This window comes from Aquila chrysaetos, chromosome 1 (assembly GCF_900496995.4).
Source record: "Aquila chrysaetos chrysaetos chromosome 1, bAquChr1.4, whole genome shotgun sequence".
Classification (NCBI taxonomy): domain Eukaryota; kingdom Metazoa; phylum Chordata; class Aves; order Accipitriformes; family Accipitridae; genus Aquila; species Aquila chrysaetos.
The window spans coordinates 66,568,597-66,587,163 of record NC_044004.1 but is presented as its reverse complement, the minus strand read 5'-3'; the positions used below and the strand labels follow the sequence as shown (position 1 = coordinate 66,587,163).

General features: G+C 37.8%; 1 protein-coding gene across 10 annotated transcripts in view; it reads right to left on the bottom strand.

Moving 5' to 3' along the window:
- The window catches only part of WDFY3 (WD repeat and FYVE domain containing 3), a 187,035-nt gene that overhangs the window by 45,387 nt on the left and 123,081 nt on the right, over positions 1 to 18,567 (bottom strand). For 8 of the 10 annotated variants that reach the window (XM_030023894.2, XM_030023903.2, XM_030023921.2 and 5 more), the window contains 11 exons: positions 16,232 to 16,392; positions 15,060 to 15,171; positions 14,438 to 14,628; positions 12,778 to 12,930; positions 10,161 to 10,234; positions 9,897 to 10,058; positions 8,402 to 8,496; positions 6,520 to 6,640; positions 4,748 to 4,965; positions 1,850 to 2,085; positions 413 to 547 (listed from right to left, as the gene is read on the bottom strand). In XM_030023894.2, the coding sequence (XP_029879754.1) occupies positions 413 to 547; positions 1,850 to 2,085; positions 4,748 to 4,965; positions 6,520 to 6,640; positions 8,402 to 8,496; positions 9,897 to 10,058; positions 10,161 to 10,234; positions 12,778 to 12,930; positions 14,438 to 14,628; positions 15,060 to 15,171; positions 16,232 to 16,392 (1,658 nt within the window). The remainder of the gene's footprint in view (positions 1 to 412; positions 548 to 1,849; positions 2,086 to 4,747; positions 4,966 to 6,519; positions 6,641 to 8,401; positions 8,497 to 9,896; positions 10,059 to 10,160; positions 10,235 to 12,777; positions 12,931 to 14,437; positions 14,629 to 15,059; positions 15,172 to 16,231; positions 16,393 to 18,567) is intronic. The other 2 variants (XM_030023874.1, XM_041126918.1) reach the window with 2 other exon arrangements.

The window sequence follows — 18,567 nt, the reverse complement described above, 5'->3', positions numbered from 1 at the left end:
TTCATGCACGAAATCTGCAACTCACATAGCTCTAAGCAGATGGGATAGAGAGTCTCAAACATTGCCCCACGATGTTAATCAGGAAAGAAATTCAATGATCTCTGCCAAGGGCATTTTATCCTTCTGCTTTCTTGTTTTGTTTTAATTGCAGCAAAACACAAAGCCCAGCCTTTTTGTGAAAAAGCAGCATTAATTTTGTGGCTACTAATATTTATACAGATACTGAAAAATAAAGTAAGATAGAATAACCCACTGACACTGATGGTTTTCACCCAAGTATTATGAGCCTAACTCACAGCTGGGTTTCTCGTGACATTAACAAAACCTCAACTTTTTTAATTTGGCTTTTGACCACATGGCAAACTTGAACAATTCTGTATATTCAAATATGAGCAAAATTTTTTATGCTTACAGAATTCAGCATGCTCCTCAGCATTCCCAATAACAAGAAGGCAGCTTCTGTGCAAACACTATGTATTGAAGAGGTAACGGTGCCACAGGAGGCAGGAACTCCAAATATGAATGTCCAAATAGAGTCTAAATCAAACTGTAAGAGGTGAAAGAGAAGAAAGAAGACATGACATAACCCCTTTCTCCTGTACAATTTGATACTGCTTTTTATTATACCTACAGCATGCTCATTTGGCAGTATCTAAAAAATGAATTGTTTCACATCCTCCAAACTTTGTCCCCAAAAAGCTTCATATGAAGGTCACATGTCACTGAAGAAAATTCCTTCTGACCCTGGGCTAACGTAACTGCAACTCTCACCTTCTCTAAGTATTTAAGTGTTTTGAAACAAGAAGAGACCTGTCAGCACAAATGCTGCACAATCACCTCAGTTTACTTCACTCACATCTAGCAGTAAAACCCACATAGTATCCTAAAGGAAAAAAAAAAAAAAAAGAAAGAAAAAGAACAAAACAAACAAACCAAGTTTGCATTTTCCAGCAAGTCCAAAAAATTAAACCAATTAAAAAATAAAAAAGGACAAAGTGCCCACTTCTAGCATTAAGAGCTCTACTGCTAAATATTAAGTCGTTGAATTTAGTTTTAACAGTGCCATACTTCAATGCTTTAAGCAGGAGGTGAGCTTCATGCCTCTACTTCACTGTAGCACAGTGCTGAATGTGCTGTCAAGTATTCCTCTTGAGAAAAGAGGCAGGCAGAATACCTTCTGGTCTGAAATTTTTACTTTCCAGTTGGCACTGATAAATAAATGTTAGCACTGCATCCATTCTCAACAGGCATCTTGTCTACCTGGAGTGTGGCTTTTCTGCATAAAGCACTACATTAAGGCTTCCCAGGACTCTGTTGTAGACCATGTAATATCTACTCATTTACATACAGTTAAAACATGTCCAAAATCAACCTGTTCAGAATAAGAACAATAAACGTTTTCCAACTACAACTGAGATGCCTCCCTACAAAACCACAGAGACCTTCTGAAATAAAAGCTACCTTGTTTTGTCTGTAACTCCACGATCTCTAACACAGCAACTCCCCACTCCTTTAAAAAAACAAACAAAAACAACAACAAAAAACCAAAGCAAGCAAGCAGGCAAAAAATTATGTCCCCTTCAATGCCCATACCATGTCACCTTGAAACAGGGATCTGCTTCTCATTTGACCCCAAAACAGACAAGAAAGACACCAGCGACAGCTATGCCCTAACAGGCTGGCTTCCACATACTCCCGTGGTACCTTGTCCTCCCACCCTAAACAGCTCAGCATTAAACACATCGTGACTCTGAGTCAGCTGCAGAGAAAAAGGAGGGGGCCTGGTTAATCTGTTATTTTCTTTCATGACAGACAGAATTACATTTACATTTTACTAGATAATCCCTACCTGGCAACCCTGATTACATTGGGTGCTGCTGACAGGTGCACTGACCTGCAGGTTTTCGGGCAGTTCAGTGACTGGCTGCTGCAGGAAAAGGGCCATGAGGAGGAAATAGAGTGCAGGTACGTTAGTGTGCTTCGGGAGAAGGGACTGCAGAACGGGAAAACCTGGGAAGTGACAAGCATCCCGGTTAATCTCCCGGACTGTTGATCTGCCACCAGCGCTCCTGCCGACATTGAACCCTAAGATGAAAAAAAAAAATACAAAAAGCCAATAATGTTAATAGGTAAATGGCTGTGAAGCTCGCTCTTATTCAAGTAGTGGACTCGAGAGGGTACCTCCTCAGAAATTAACACTGCAAAAAATGAATGTGTGCATACAGGCTATCACACACACATTATGCAATTCTGCTTCAGTTGTCTAATATTTTTAATCAATTAAAAAAAAAAAAAAAAAAAGGAAATTACTGCCTTCCAGTACCACAGAGATGACACTGCTCCATACAGACTGCCTAATGCTACTGCATACACACAGAGATCCATTTTCTGACTATGACCACAATTTCAGACTTTTAAAACACCCAAGCTTCTGAAAAAAGATATTTCACTGGCTGAGAGGGAAGTACCACCTTAATATCAGTTACAGATTTATATTACCAAGCAGCAGTCCCATGGCCCATTTAAGTCAATTGACTGCTAATTTGTTTCCAAAGATGTCTCAGGGGCATCTTGTTTCAGCTGTTTTTTTACTGATTAATCAGCTGGTATGAAGCATTAAATGCTCTTACTTTACCTTAAGTGCTGCCAGAGGCACAAAACTCACCTTTTCTGACCCTGCTTCTACCTAGGTATTACATTTTCCTATTTAAAAAAAAAAAAAAAAAATGCACCAGGGCAGCAGAAGCGTTTATTTTCAAGTGAGGAAGGAGGCCGAAAGAGTTCAGTCTCTGCATCAGCACAGAGAGTGAGCCATTCTTCTGACACTGACAGAGATCAGGTTGTTTTTCTGAGGCTCTAATACAGATATCCTTTCCACCAGAAATTGACCTTTTAAACAGAAGACATCTACCAGGAATCAGACTAATGAAATCTTTGCTACAAAGTTGCAGGAAATCCATCAGCAATCTTGAACAAAAATGGCTCCTATTTGGTTTCATGAGAAATCTTGGAGCCGATATGTTGTAATTTATTAAAAAACACAGGGTGTGAAAAATCAGATAATCTGTCACTATCATTTGATGAAACACAAGTTTAAATATATCTGTTTGGTCACAGTCTAGCTTGGATTCAATTAAAGTGATACTATAATAAGAAAAATAGGAAAACTCTATAAATGCTCTCCAAATGTGATTGTAAATCACAATCTTATTCAGAAAGATTTTGTGACTGAAAAAATTGTTTATGTTACTGGACATTTAAAGTAGATACTGAATAAACAACTGTCAATTCCCTAAAATATCAATGGTTTTCAAATTTTAAGGAACATGCATGCAAGCCACATGCATATGCAAAAGTTTTTCTTAAATAAAATACAGGACATTACTCAGAGTTAGCCAAACAACAGATGCTATAGTATGTTATAAAAGTTTGCATGTATTATATGGTTTCAGAAAACCTGTTTTCCTTAACCTTCCTAATTCATTAATAACACAAAGAACCATCCTATGTTCCTAGTTGAATATCCTGAGGGATATATTATGGGCAATCACTGTAAATAGACAGACTTAATAGACAGTTTTATTTATGCAAAAAACAACAAGATCGCATAAGATACTTTGATAGATTTCAAAGAGACAAAGCAGAAGAAAATGGACTTCACATTTTCATTTCAGGAAAAGCCCTCTTCCTGAAATAAGATCACTTCAACAACACTACACAACTATTTCCTTATAATAAACCAATTCGGAAAAATCTTTAGTGCAGAAATAGATCATATACTGCTGCAACACAGAGAAGTGGCCCCTTGCACAGTCATTTTAGGAACAACAATTAAGTTGAAAGTACTATTAATACCACTGCCTCGATCTAAGGCCTACTCAAGCTTGTGAAAGACTCCCATTTAATGTCAACGGGTTTGCATCAGGATCTGAATGGACACTCATCTGTAAAGCACCATCTTATTTTGGCTAAAAAAAACCAGGTCCATGGGAAATCTCCACTACACCTGTCTACACAGAATTGATATCCATTTTTTTAGACACTTGGAGATGCATTTCAGACAGCTTAGAGATGCTCAAAATGGGTCCTGTAGAACTAAAGCCTTATACACTGAATTCTAGATCACACAGGGTAACAGGAAGGTCTGATAACCTAGATAAATGAAGCTGCTTTAAGAACCTGCAAAGAAAGTCTTGACTAAGAGAGAGAGCGTAAGCATGCGTGCGTGCAGAAGAACACAGGAGAGGGAGAGGAAAAGAAAGGCTGAGATGATAACCGTGAACACAGAAATTTCCAAGATAGCAAAAATCCAAACTGGTAAATCTAATTGGCATAGAACTCACTAGACAAAGCAGCTCAGGTGTAACACTGCATGATGCTCTAACTAATAAAAAGTAAACAAACAAGTAAATTTTACTGAATCTTTATTTGCTGTGTACGTAAGGTACTATGCTATGCTACCTCTTTATCTAGCTCAGATGTGCCTGCCCACAGGACATACTTAACTGTACCATGATGGTAACAGAAAAAAACCAGTTAGTACACAGCCTTCATGCAGATGATGAGGTAATACTGAACTACAATGAAATTCACGTAATGTCAACTGAAGGGCTGTTTCGTAAACCCGCTCCCTTTTGCTTAGGAAATCTAACTCTTAACAGTATTTATACAATAACCTCCACCTCGACACATATGCACACGTGCTCCCACATAATCCTTCAGTCATGAGGGGGCTGAGATGCCATACCTAGCACAGTACCAATCTTATTGGTCAAGACAGAATCCGTCTGATCGAGCCAGCCTCCACCACTGAGACCCTCCTTAAATTTGATAAGGATGGACTGATTACTCAATAGGACCACAAGAATTCGCATGGCTGCTGTGACTGTGGTGGAATGCAGATGTTCTTCCATAAACATCATAATCCAGTCAAAACCCAGTGTCTTGACCAGTTCTTCACAAGCCCTAATTAAAGAGAAAAAAAAAAAAAAACAAACTAGTCATATTTTACAGCATTTGGTTTCCTACTACATAGCAAAAATGTCCTCCACTACAGGGCAAACCTCAAGATCAGAGAAAATTCAGATCTATTGAAGAGTTAACTGAATTCTTAGGTAAGTTTGCTACACAACAAGAAGTGTTGCTCACCAAATCTTGTTAAATGGAACAGGTACAGTGTATTTGTTTAGCAGAAAGGGAAGAGTAAACAGCTTCTGGGACTATTCCATTGCATGAGATTTCTCCAATTGCTGCTTTTGATAACAAATGTGGAATGCTGAACAGGAAACATTTGTCCACAAATTATAATTTCCAAATACTTTCTGTTGAGCCATACATAGGTAAAGAGTTTTCACAAGCCTTTTTAATAAACTGGCATTACAAAATAAAGGTTGTTTGGGTTTGGGTTTTTTTATTAAGAGAAGAGTTGCTTGGGAATATTTGAAAGAATATGGTCTTGTTTTTTTTTTTTTTAAGCAGTATTGCTGAAAAGCTCAAACAGGCTCCAGTTGTATGTCAACCAACACTCAGTCAATCACCACATAATCTATATATGCCATACATCCACAAAATGCTTCCAACAGACTCAGGACAGCCCAACGGGCAGTTGCTTGAAAGTTGGATTTTGTCAAGGTTTAACGTGACAGTGTTTCGAAGTCTCTTCTCCAACTCACCATATGACTCCAGTGCCTCATTAAACTATAATATCATGTTGCCTCACGTGCAATTTTAAGGAACTAAGGGGCATTCTAGGGTTAATGATCCTAATGATAACCCCTACTGAACCCATTTGATCTTAACCAAATGAGAAGCTGACTATCCCACTTCTTTAAAACTACAAGTTTTCTCTTTCGACAGATTTTATTTTCTCTATAGCCATGCATGACGTTATGAGAAAACAGCACCAAGAAGTACTTAAGAAGAGCAGAGGGTTAAAGAACTGGCTCTCCAGATAACAAAACTTTAAAACTCAAAGTAGCCAGACATCCACACTTGTTCCCACTGCGTCCTATTCACTCGTGATCCTCTGTCCCTCAAAGTTTTAAAACTAACAATTTTACAAACACTGTCTTTCTTCCATGAAGTAACAATAAGAAGCAAGCAATCTCCCCCCAAATCTACCACACAATTTCCTCTCCTGCTAATATTTACTTCTGTTGTTCCTAACTTGAAGCATAAGTTTCTACTAATGCTGTCAATCACAGTCTTAAACTTTTTTTTTTTAAAGATTCAAAACAAAAAAGAGTTACTACAATAGCTGAAAGATACATGTTAAGTTTCACAGACATCTGCTTAGTACTATCATTCTTACTACCACAACTGACAGCATACAACTCAATAATCATGCATTCCATTTCTGCTAGCATACCCAAAGCTAATTCAGTGACATCTGCATAAATCATTCAATAGTTCCTATAAAATTATGCAATTAAACTAGTGAATCGAATGGGGGCTGTGTAATTCTCCCTCTTGAACTAAAAAATTATATCCTTTCTCTACCTCAAGTTTTTTTGTACTTACTGCAAATTAACGGTTGTCTTTTCTTTAGATGTATATAGAAGTTTCAGAAGGATATCTAAAAGCCTGTTCCGCAGCAGAATAAGATTAGCAGAAACAAGTCCTCCAAAATCATCCTCTGTTCCTAAACATTAAAAAAAAAAAATTAAAAAAAAAAAAAAGCAAAATTAGGGTTTTGGAACTCAGACATTTTAAAGGCTATTCATAAATCCCACACATAAGCAAATGCAACCTGATCGCCCTGCTAAAGTGCAGGCAGCCTGCTATACACTGCTAAGAAATGCTTGATGCCCCATTAGCACTGCCACACAGAGCTCAGTCTGTTTGAAGAATGGGTAAAAGGGAATCCCAGCTTCTCAGACAATAATCTAAACTGAGGTGGTCCAAATTAAACTAGTCACTCCTGGCAGGTAGAGACATAAAAACAATCAAACACGGCCCTGCATCCGCACAACATGGTAGATAAACATTTTGCATGATGCAATCGGGGCAGGTTGGTGGAAGGGGGTGGGGAATTGCAAGAAAAAAACGTGATACTTCCCAACTGCCTCCAAATCTATGAAATGGAGAGAAAAATTAGTTTCCTTTTCTTTCAACAGATCCCTAAACTCATCATCAGTTGAAAAACACTTACTGCAAAACAAGCCAATGCATGCAGCTCAAGACTAGCTTTACAGTTACTTTGCAAATCTCTCCTATTGTACCTTATGCTGTCAAAGGAGGACCATGTTTTTACATTATTCAAACAAACAAACAAAAAATCAGAACTTGAAGCAACATGCAAAAATGTAGACAGATAAATGGACACCTTCTGGGCCAAGGTTTTGTGCACAAGTCAAATACAAAGCATCTTCTATGGCAGAAATACAGCAGAACTGATGGAAGACCAGGGATCATGATAAATCCCATGACATAAAAATCTCATGTCCTTTGCCTCAAAAGCTTCTCTCTCCATTCCTGCCACAGCCTGAATTTCTCCCCAAGGTTCTTCAGTCCCCCAGGTAGGCAAAAAGCAGCTCAGGCTGTGGTTAGCCTGGGAAAAAAACCACTGCTGGCCTGTAGTGAGAAAATCAGGCTGGATCTCTCTCCAATACCAACTCCCTCTTTTTCACTAGAAAGCTCGAAAGTTAATCATCTTCGAGACCGCAATAAGCAAAAGTATTCAGAAGGAACAGGAGAGACACAGGGGGATAATGATGAATGTGAAGACTGCCCAAACCTTGTTCTTCAGGAAACCAAACCAATAAAGCCAACTTTAAAGCAGAAACACTTCTCTCTCACTTGTCCCTGTGCACCAGTATATTCCCAGGAGATGCAGAAACACACAGTCTTCAGGAGCTCCCTTCTAGTTATTTGGGTGACATCCAAATGTGGGGCTAAAACATTTCTGTTCAGGGAGACTGATCAAAAATGCAATTGCATAAGCCTTTTTTCTTTAGGAAAACAAAGGTAGAAATAGTCTCAAAACAATTCAATATAAGCATTCTTGAAGGACAGTATAACTTTTTTTGCCTAAAAAAATAACTAGGCTGTCTTAGTTAATCCTTTTACTTCCTCCACACCTGGATGGCAGATGCACCTAGTAATCCATTTTTTGTCTTTTTTCCTCTCCCCACAAAGAAGCAAAGATGCACAGCTGATTTGAAGGAGCAAGCGGAGGAAACAGAACAAAACCATGAAGTGTTAATGGAAGGAAAATGAAGAGTACGTGGGTTTTGCACTGCTTTGCACACAATACTGAAAACTAAAGTAACCACAACTAACTGGCAGCCAGGTTATAACAAAATTATAATATTGCTAATGACACTATTTCTGCATTATTTAAGTGCAGAAGAGATCGCAAAGTATTTCTCTTCTACTGCTTCTAAGCTGTGCCATCACTTACCACTGTCAAGCTTTTCTTCACTGTTTATTTCCATGACTACAAACTTCTCACAGACTGCAAATGTAGGTAAAGTGGAAGAGATGAACTGTCCAAACCTTGTTGTACAGAGAAAAAACATCATTCATTGATATGACAGATGCACTCTCATCTATCAATAATTCACCCTAAATATAAAAGTGTAACACTAGCGAGAGGGAGATACCCAAAAACGTCAACTTTCTCACATCTGAAGATTGAGGAAAACGGTCTCCATCTAAAGTTACTAGCCAAAACCCAAATTAACATGTAGTAATTAATGGAATCTTTGCATGCAAGTCTGCAGGTGAGGGACCCTGAAAATGCTAGGATTCAAGAAAGGAAACTGGGAGATACCACCAAGTCCTAGTAAAAGGAACATCACAAGTTAAAGAAAGGAGAACAAAATATTATTCTCAAACCATTACAGCGGAACAAGTATTACATCAAAACCAGTGATTACTCAACTGGTATAACATTTATGCCAATAACTTGAGGAGATGTAAAACAAGGTCATGGCTTTCCAAGACAAGACGATGATGTGCTACTCAAAGAAAGGAGATGCAATATATTCCTCTTTCCTCTGGAACTAACCTGAAATGGTCCCTAGCCAGTATAACTTTACCCAAGTTAAACAATATTTTTTATTTTTGTTTCCAGGAAGGAGAACAAGAAACACTCAAGATAGGCATTCTACAATCTGTTCTGTAACCATTTAAGCATAAAATCAACAGTTTTATTCTTGAATAATTTTTTTGTCCTGTATAATTAAAACAAAGACAGGTAAGATGTTCAGGTTGATGCTTCTGATACCTTTAATTGTACTTAAAGCAAGAAACTGAAAACATGACCACTCCTATGCGAAGAACTCACAAGCTCTGCAATATTTTATCCATTTCCATCATAATGAAATGGGAGATGAGAAAAATTAAGTTATCAAGGAGTTGAACTCATTTAAAAGCATTTCAAATATTCCTGTACATATGAATTACAATTATTTATGTAACTTTCGTCAGTCAGAATTAATAGTACTATATCCGACAGCCTTAAATATTTTTTTTTAATACAGTGATGATTAAGAAAAAATTTTGAACTAAACCTTTCATGCAGAAGAGTAATCAAAGCTGCATTTTAACCAGAAGTATCATCTCAACCAATACTAAACAGTATTTAAGAAAAGTGCTCAGTGCTTCACATGAACAAGGGAGCTGCAATACAACACCTTTCGCCTGCAGAACATTAAGCCAGTTTAATCCCTCAGTCATACCTGGTTAGACACACAGTGAATTTAATATGCAAATCAAGGCATTAACAAAATTATTGCCTATGTCTCATTCAGTCTAGCTCTTAGAAGAAAAAATTCAGCACATGAGCATTTCATGTTACTTGCTCCACAGCAGTATGACCATTCAGTATTTTTGACCAAGATCACCAAGATAATAAAACCAAGAAAGCCAGAATTATCACAGGTGTGGGCTACCTGAGCAAGTCATAGCTGCTAGGGAAGCCTTGAAGCAAAAAGCTCAGCACATTACTAATCGCAGCAATAGTAGGCTGGGACAGAGACATATCTCGAAGAGTCAAGAGCAGTCTTGGGATGAGTTGAAATTCCCTCATTAACTTAGCGTTCTTTGCCGCTTCGCTGGAAGAAGGAAAGAAAGGAGGTGGCAATTTAAAATTGGAGCATCCTCTACATATTACCTAATCCTTTAAGTCTCATTACTAGGCTGGCATTGGCTCATACCTTGACTCAGTGAGAAGTTCTATGAAGTGCTCAAATAATGACAGATGAAGCTCATAGGGTGCATGAAGCCAGACCTGAAATAGAGAGTAAACAATGATACATTTCGTACACAAATCCACTTTAAGATTAAAAACTGACATTAATATACCAACGGTTATGAAAGGCTTTAAGAGATTAAAACTGTTCATCTACGTAACTGTTTACCTGACCATTGCACTCAAAAGCTCACTGCAAGGTTCTCAACTCTTTATTCTTCAACTTCAGATAAGTATTAAATATACTAGTGAAGACTGAAGAAACACACATTGGTACCAAACATATTCTCTGTAAGCATACCATGCTGAAAACTTTTAAAGAGTTCTAGACAAAAAAGGTACACACTATCTGGAATTTTTCTTTAAACAGATGGTGCAATGACTCCAAAGGAGATACTGGGGTTTGCAAGGCTGATGTGAAATGCTGTGTTAAGTTTATTTGGCTTAAGTGAAGATTTTCTCTTTGTAAAATTAGCTTACTATTTTCTGCCAAGATTAAACTCAAGGTCTTCCCTGATTTTGCTTTTTTATTTTTTTATTTTTACCCAGCATTTCCTGCACAGTTTTAAATGACTTAGATCCTCTACAAAAATAAAAAAAAAATAATCAATTTTTAAATCAAAAGAAGTAATAAAAGATATAAAAGCCAGAAAGCTCACAGTTACAGCTGCAAATCTTAAAATTGGCTTGCTATTGAACAAAGCATAATTAATACTTGTGCACTGGTGTACAAAACTGGCTTAAATGAAAAGCTTTCTAGCTTTTGCTTTTCTTCTATCTTATCATCTAAAATGATCAGAACAAATCTTTTCACTTCCCTGTTTAGCAAAAGAGTAAGAATATCTAATCTATCCAATTTAAGTGAAATGTTTGGGTCACTGATTTCTGAATACAGAAATAAAATAAATAATTATTAAAAAAAAACAAGCCAAAAACTGAGGCTTTTGGAAGGTTTCTTTTTAGGGACTCACAGACCAATTACTTGCACTTTAAAAAATTTTTTTTAGTCTCTTAACTGTGTTCCTTCTCCAGTTGTTCTTGGGCTTCAGGAAAAAAAAAACAAACAACCAGACAGACAAGAACTAAACAATATGAAATTGGATCTTTTGTACAGTAGTTGCTGTCTGAGTGACTATATACCAGTGATGAAATTTCTCAGCTGGTTCCTTTATGGGGAAGAGAAAAAAAAAAAAAAAAAAAAAAAAAAAAAAGAAGAAAAAGAGAGAAGAGTATTCTTCAGCAGAATTCAAGCCTCACTGTAAAAGGAGCTGGGCTGTGATTCACACTCTTCTCTCTGCTAAATAGTTCATCTACTTTAAGAACTCTACCACAAATATTGCCTCTTGTAGATGTAATAACTTCTTTTAAGTCTATGTTTAATTTTGTGAGCACAAAAGGAAGCATTATTGTTATTTAAAAGGTTTGTTAAAGAATAGCTGTTTACATGATACTGAAGAATTTATGTTTAGACACAGCACAAACTTATTTCTAGTTTTAACATTACACCTCAAGAAAAAAAAAAAGAGGAAACTTTGGTTGGTGACAAGTTTCCTCTGTATTAGAACTCCACTAAGGTTAAAAAAAAAAAAAAGGAAAAAAAAAAAGAGGCTTAGGTCTGCCCTTTTCATTTCCTCTTTCTTAGTGCCATAATTATAGCATATCGTTGATCTTGGCAAGAGGGGCAGGTAGTGGGTGCATTAAAGACGTTTATGTTCTTGAAAAAACGAAGTTGACAAGACCTGTTAATTTTATTAAAATGAAGGCTATAGTAAGCAGCAGAAGTTTTTTAATAGGTGAGACCCTTAAATAAAAGTTTCCAGGAGTGCTATGAAACACGCAAATAGAGATCTAAAAAAAGGAAACAGGTAATTCCATAAAGCCATTTGTGCAAGGCAGACTTGCACTATTAAGTCACTATCTTATAGCTGGACTACCAGTGGCAGTAATATATTTATTTATTTATTTATTTTAGTATATATGAACCAGAATACTTTTAACTCAGTCTGTGTCACGTACAGATAATGCCAAAGGAGAAAACACTAAACGATGAGCTCTACGCATTCTTTATCAGCCGTTATTACATTAGCAATTCCTTCTGAACTTCTCTACTTTCCTTAGTTTAACACAACAACACTTAAATATTTCATAGGTCGTGCAAGCAGAATTTTAACTGCCTTACTATTAACTTGGCAGGAGATATATGATAAAATGATTCCTATGTGCTATGTTGAAAGTTTACCTCCTACTGTTATTTTCAGTACATCTTTCATGCCTCGATATATGTACTGCAGTAGAACACACAGGTTAAAAGAAAATGCTGAACAGAAAACTACAAAACGTATCTTCTAGAACAACAAAAAGCACAAATGTCTGTGGTACCCATTCATTGTTTCTACAGTGATTCAAGCCATTTCAGCAGGAAAAGTTACTAATAATCTTGCTGTTCAGATGCTTTACTGTACTACATAAGAAATAGTAAGTTCTCAGGATAACAGCCTAGTTCAATATTTAAGGTACGCTATCAGCATCTGAATTAATCCCTATCCAACTTCATCATCACTTTTCTGTGCAGCCATACATACTTCAAAATCGCAGAGCAGATCCTGGAAGGCAGCAGAATTTGGAATAATGGACGTTTCATGCCCACTATCGACAGTTCCCACCAAGGAAAAGGTCAGATGGAGTATGTGGCTGTTCAGAAGGGATCGTTTCTTCTTTAACAGCATTGCCAGCAACTTCAACAAGTAAACAGAAAAGGAATTAGTAGCCTATGAACACACCGCAACATTGTCTAAGCACAAGCACAAAGAAGCATGGATGAAATGTCTGTGTCTCTTTAGAGAAGGCTCTTAAAGTATGTCTGATAGTTGATACTCTTGATGAAAAAGCTTCAAAGTGGCATTAGGGTTGATTAGAAAAGTGGCACGTCCAGGACACCCTCCAGCTCATAAAACATCTGTTCTACACTACAAACAGTATCTAGGCCCTGAGGATTAGGCACACACACCCCCCACCCTCAGCTCTCTGGTAGTCAGTCACAGTTTAAGACAGCGTATGATACAATCTCAGATAGTTTTATTCCTGGACAGCAACCATGGATATGGCAGACAGAGCGCCCCTAGAGTACTGCATGCACAAACGAGAGGTATTCTGGCACTGAACAAAAGTAGTCATGATAATGTAAATCTGAATAAGCCCGACTTTCTTTTATCTTGCTGCCCTTTGTTGCCCTAGGCATGACCATAGATGTTGACCTTTCAGGCCTCATTTCTGCTCTAACTTCTTACAATCTGGGTTGGGAAAGAACCAATTGCCAGATGTACTACTACTATTTCTCATCTTCTGATGCGAACTTGTTAAACTCTCAACATACTGGCCTGTTCCTCCTTGAAACATTACTGAAGCAATACAGATTTCTGGAAATCTCTCTCAAACCATGCTATTTGCTGAGGTCGATACAAGTGGAAAGTAAGGTTGTATGTGATGATCCACTGACTGCTTATGGTGCAAGGAGGACACTATCTAGATTTATTTGGTCACAGTAAGCCAAGGTCTGCAACAGGCTACATGGAATAATGTTTTGATGTAACTATACTAGCCATTAGAATTACAAGGTTTGTAAATATACAGCCCAAACCACAGCACAAACTTCCTGCTTCAGTAAAGCAGTCTTCATGAGAAACGTAAAATGCATTGGTCATGTAAAGATCTTCTCAAGTCAGTCAACCAATCCTTCTGCATAACTGATTGCACTTTCCCCATTCCGATGGAGAATTAAGAATTCTTCAGCTTGAAAGCAAACAGTATCACTAACTATAAAGTCTGTGCAGTCTCCTCAAAATGATGATTCTAGGAGTCCACTTGTTTGGTTTTCTTCATGTGTCCCTATCCTCCTCTCTTGCTGGCAGACCATGCAGACAGACGCTCCCAGGCTTGCAAGGGTGGGTTCACAATCACAAAAAAAGAATCATCTAAGTGCCACAGTCGTGCTGTTCCTTGCTATTAATGAAGGCTCAGTTTCAGCAAAGCAGCTAAACATGCACAACTGCTTAGCAAAACCTTCCACCCTCTCCTGTAAAATCCATCCTAAATAACTCAGTTATGCTAATTAGCCAAGAGGTCATTAAACTTAAGAGCAGAAACTCAGGTTACCACAACACAACAAGGAATTTCCACGGGAACTGCTACGACAGATAGTGAAATTCAGTCTGCATGATCTGTTTTAAGACATTTCTTACATACCTGATAACCTCTGATTCTTTCCATTTCTTTGCTGGCTAGTGGATTGCTCTTTACCACACAGACCAAGGCCTTCACAGCTGCATACAACCCTTCTACATCTGATGCCATAGCTACAAGTCCCAAAATAGCAGCAGCTCCACCAATGTACTGCAGTGTAGTGGCAACAGGCTTGGGGACAAATGTTCTTACTCCTGAGCACAGGCACAGAAAACACATTAAAATAGAATGAAATCTAATTCTTGTAGAAATCATTGTGAATACATGCAAGTAATTTGCATTCTAGCATTGCTTGAATTATGAAAATAGTATCACTAGAAGAACTATGACACCTCAGATGAAGAGGTGAAGGAAATATTGCACTGGAAAATAGTCTATGACCTAAGGTAACTAAGTTTATTTTCATAATGATTACTCATATAAACTGAAACAAGCACCCCATATCAATTTTTCTTCAAAAAAGAAAAAAGATAATAGTATGTCCATAAAATATAACAATGTTGAATAAATTTAACAATGTACCATTAACATTCATCAATTACATGATTTATCTTCTAGACCTAAGTTCTTATTGACAAGTAATTAATCATTTTTAAACAGAGTGATTCTCAAGTACTCAACTCACCCAAATATCCTATCAAAGCTGCACCAATGGAGCGCGCTGGCCCATTCAAATGCCCTGCTGAGTTATGTAGCAGCTTCACAGGTGTGGCATTTTCATGAGAAGAAATTGCCAGCTGAACAAAACAAGAAAAAAAAAAAGCAGGGGCTAAAGGGAAGAGGGTTTTTTTATGCAAGCCTGAACATAACTTGTGTATTTTCCTCCTGTGACAGAGTAATAACGTAAAACAAAATAGAACTATTCTAGACTCATTAAGACAGTCTCTAAAGTAAAGAGAAATCTCTAGTCTCCAAAGTTTAAGGAAGATGAATCTAACTTTAAAAATAATCCCACCAGATCATAGAATGATTTGGGTTGAAAGGGACCTTTGAAGATCATCTAGTCCAATCCCCCTCTTGTGGGCAGGGACATCTTCCACTAAATCAGGTTTCTCAAAGCACCATCCAACCTGACCTCAAACACTTCCAGGAATAGGGCATTCACAGCTTCTCTAGGCAACTTTTTCCAGTGTCGTGCCACCCTCATCGTAAAAAGTTTCATCCTTATGCCCAATCTAAATCCACCTTCTTTCATTTTAAAACCATTGCCCCTTGTCCTGTCACTACATGCCCTGGTAAAAAGTCTCTCTCTGTTGTTCTTATAAACCCCCCACACGTATTGAAAGGCTGCAATAAGGTCTCCTCAGAGCCTTCTCTTCTTCAGGCTGAACAACCCCAACTCTCAGCCTTCCATCATACATGGTTCTTTGAACAAATAATTCACTGATTTTAAAGTACTTTGAAGAAAAATATAAACCGATATTCTGGTTTCCAAAGCTGAATCATAGTCAGAGGACTAAGCTATCAGCTTTGTTCATCTGCAACAGTAGAAATACTGTTCAGTGATATAATCTTAACTGGTTTTCAACGGGCTTACAACTGCCATCTACATTAAAAAGCTGAAATACTTCCAAAAGGTGCTAAGATACATAGCTACGAGTAATCTCAAGAATGCAAATAGAATCTAGGAGTGCAATTTCCCCTCAAGTTTTTTTTTAAAACCATGAAAATGTTTATGGGCAACGCTTCTGCATGTACACTATTGTTCCTGGTTGCATTGAGCAAATTGCCTTGAAAGAAGTTAGAAGAAAGGAACCAACAAGTAGTACGTATTAACCAACTCATTTCCCAACATACCTGTTTGGCAATAGCTTTACTATCCAATTTGTTGTAAACTTTCCTTATTTTTGCCACTGTAAATGAAGAAACTGACAGTGCATAGAGACCAAAAGAAACCTTCTCTTCTGGTACCAAAGATACTGGGGATGGGTTGATTCCTTCAGACTTCGAATCTTTGCCTTAAAAACAAAATAGAAGTTCATTTCAGTAATAGAACTGTTTTTCTTTTCAGTTTCAAGAGTAAAATCTTAAGCAAATTATATTTCAGAATAGGTATAGAAGAAAGGTTTCACAAATAGCTGAGATGTGATATTGTCTTTGCATACTTGCTTGCTCTACCGAAGAGTAGTTTGATAGCACACGAGTCGTGGAATAAATCTGCTGTTTAAGATAAAAAGGCAACGCACAGCAAACATTTCCTTTCAAGAAGGTCTACAATATTAACCTGTAATGGCAACTGGCAGCCTATGGCTTGGCCAAGCAATAGAAGATGTGGTGCTTCCTCATCTGAATTTTTGGAAGGCAACATAACTCCTGTACTCAATTTGCATACAGCCTAAGGGACGTTCACTTCCCTTCCCACCTGAAGAAAAACAAAGTAATCAAAAAACAGAGAAGTATTTGGTACATCTGCATCTTTGCCTGTGACAACAGGCTTTTTTACAATGGTTTGCTAGGAAAACCACCTTAGCGAATGGTACAAGAGATGCAAGACTGAATACAGACCAAAAGGCCCAGGCATCGAAGAGAATATATAACTGTATCTTTAATATTTTGTATCCACTGCTCCAAAAGTGGATGCTTCTTGTGAGGTACTGCAAACACTATGATTGACAGCTGTCTACAACGCTCAAAGGAAGTGTGAAAAATTCAGCACCTGAAAGCTCAACATAAAGATTCACTTCTGCATCTTCATTCCAGGTCAAAAGGTGTCCGCAACTCCAGTCAAACACATTAACGGAATTAAAGCATGAAGGCTGTTCACCTAACACTGAAACAAGTGAGAAGCTGGGTGTCTACATAATTTGTTGAATCAGGGTCAAGTCTCTGTCAAGTCTTACTTAAGAGACAATTTCAGAAGTCTTGGCTTCCCCATAAATGAATTCCTTATTGGATCCTCTGCTCACATGGATGCCCTGAGAACATTCCTCCTTTTCAGCAAACAGACAAAGGAATTCCTTCTCCTGAATTAGTAACTGCTCTCTGAGGGGTCTTTCCAAGACTTAAAAGACTATCAGGTTTTTCATTTTGTTTAAACACAGGACAAATTCTCAGAAGATGGCAGTCTTGCTTACTGAAAAAACAGGGACAAAATTCCAAAAGAAGCATTGCATGGGCAAATGGCAAGTCAGACACAACTTCCCTGTAAAGGACAACAGCAGAAGACTACAAGGGCTCTTCCCTTCTCCAGTGTTCCCACAAATAATCATTAAACTAAGGAAAAACAAGCATTTTGGAAACAGGGGCCAAGATAAAATGGTAAGATACACAGTTCATACTGCACACCCTATCAAACTCCTTATGGTTTGGCATAGTGCACATGATGTGAACAGAAGCTTAGCCCCAAATAGAAACACGCCTTTTTTTCTGGAGCAGACTGCTCCTGAAATACAACGAACTGAGCAAAGCTTGTGCAAGAGAAATACACCGCTACACTGGAAAAAGTCAGTATGTTAAGAAATGAAGAATTTTTTTAAGTTACTGTGAGCTTCCTGGTGAACATGGCTTTAGCATAAAGGCAGGAAAATCTTTAATTCTTGGAAGTGAATGAACAAATTCACATTCACAGAATTTCCTTTGGCTAATTCGGTACTTAAAACTTGCACATTGCCAGTCAAAATGCCTTGCAGGAGAAATTATAATTGACTAGCAGATACCTAAATCTACCGTTGCTCACCAGGTTTGTCTAGCTGTCAAAAAAGCAAGTATGTGGCACAGATCTGTACATGACAATTCAATTCCCAAAGTTTTTCACTCAAGATGGGCAAGGAAAGCTACATTCTTTTTCATGATACTTCATTCTTTCACAGCCTGAACATCATCTACATTTGGGGGGGTGGAGGTGTCTGTCACCACTCTAGGGAAAGCTTTCACCATGAAAGGACTCTGTGCACTGCCTGTACATACTTTTGTTTTCCTACCACTCTCATCACTCACTGCCTCTTTCCTTGAGATGGTGACAGTTTCTCTCCAGAAGAGCTGGAAAGCATTATGGTCCTCGTGGAGAAAGACAGTGCAAGGACAAGACGGCTTGGATATGTTCCCCATTTTTATTTATATTTCACTGAAAAGCCCTGCAATAGCCAGGTAAAGCAAAGAATATCTTCTGACATAATACTGATGTTAGCGAGGAG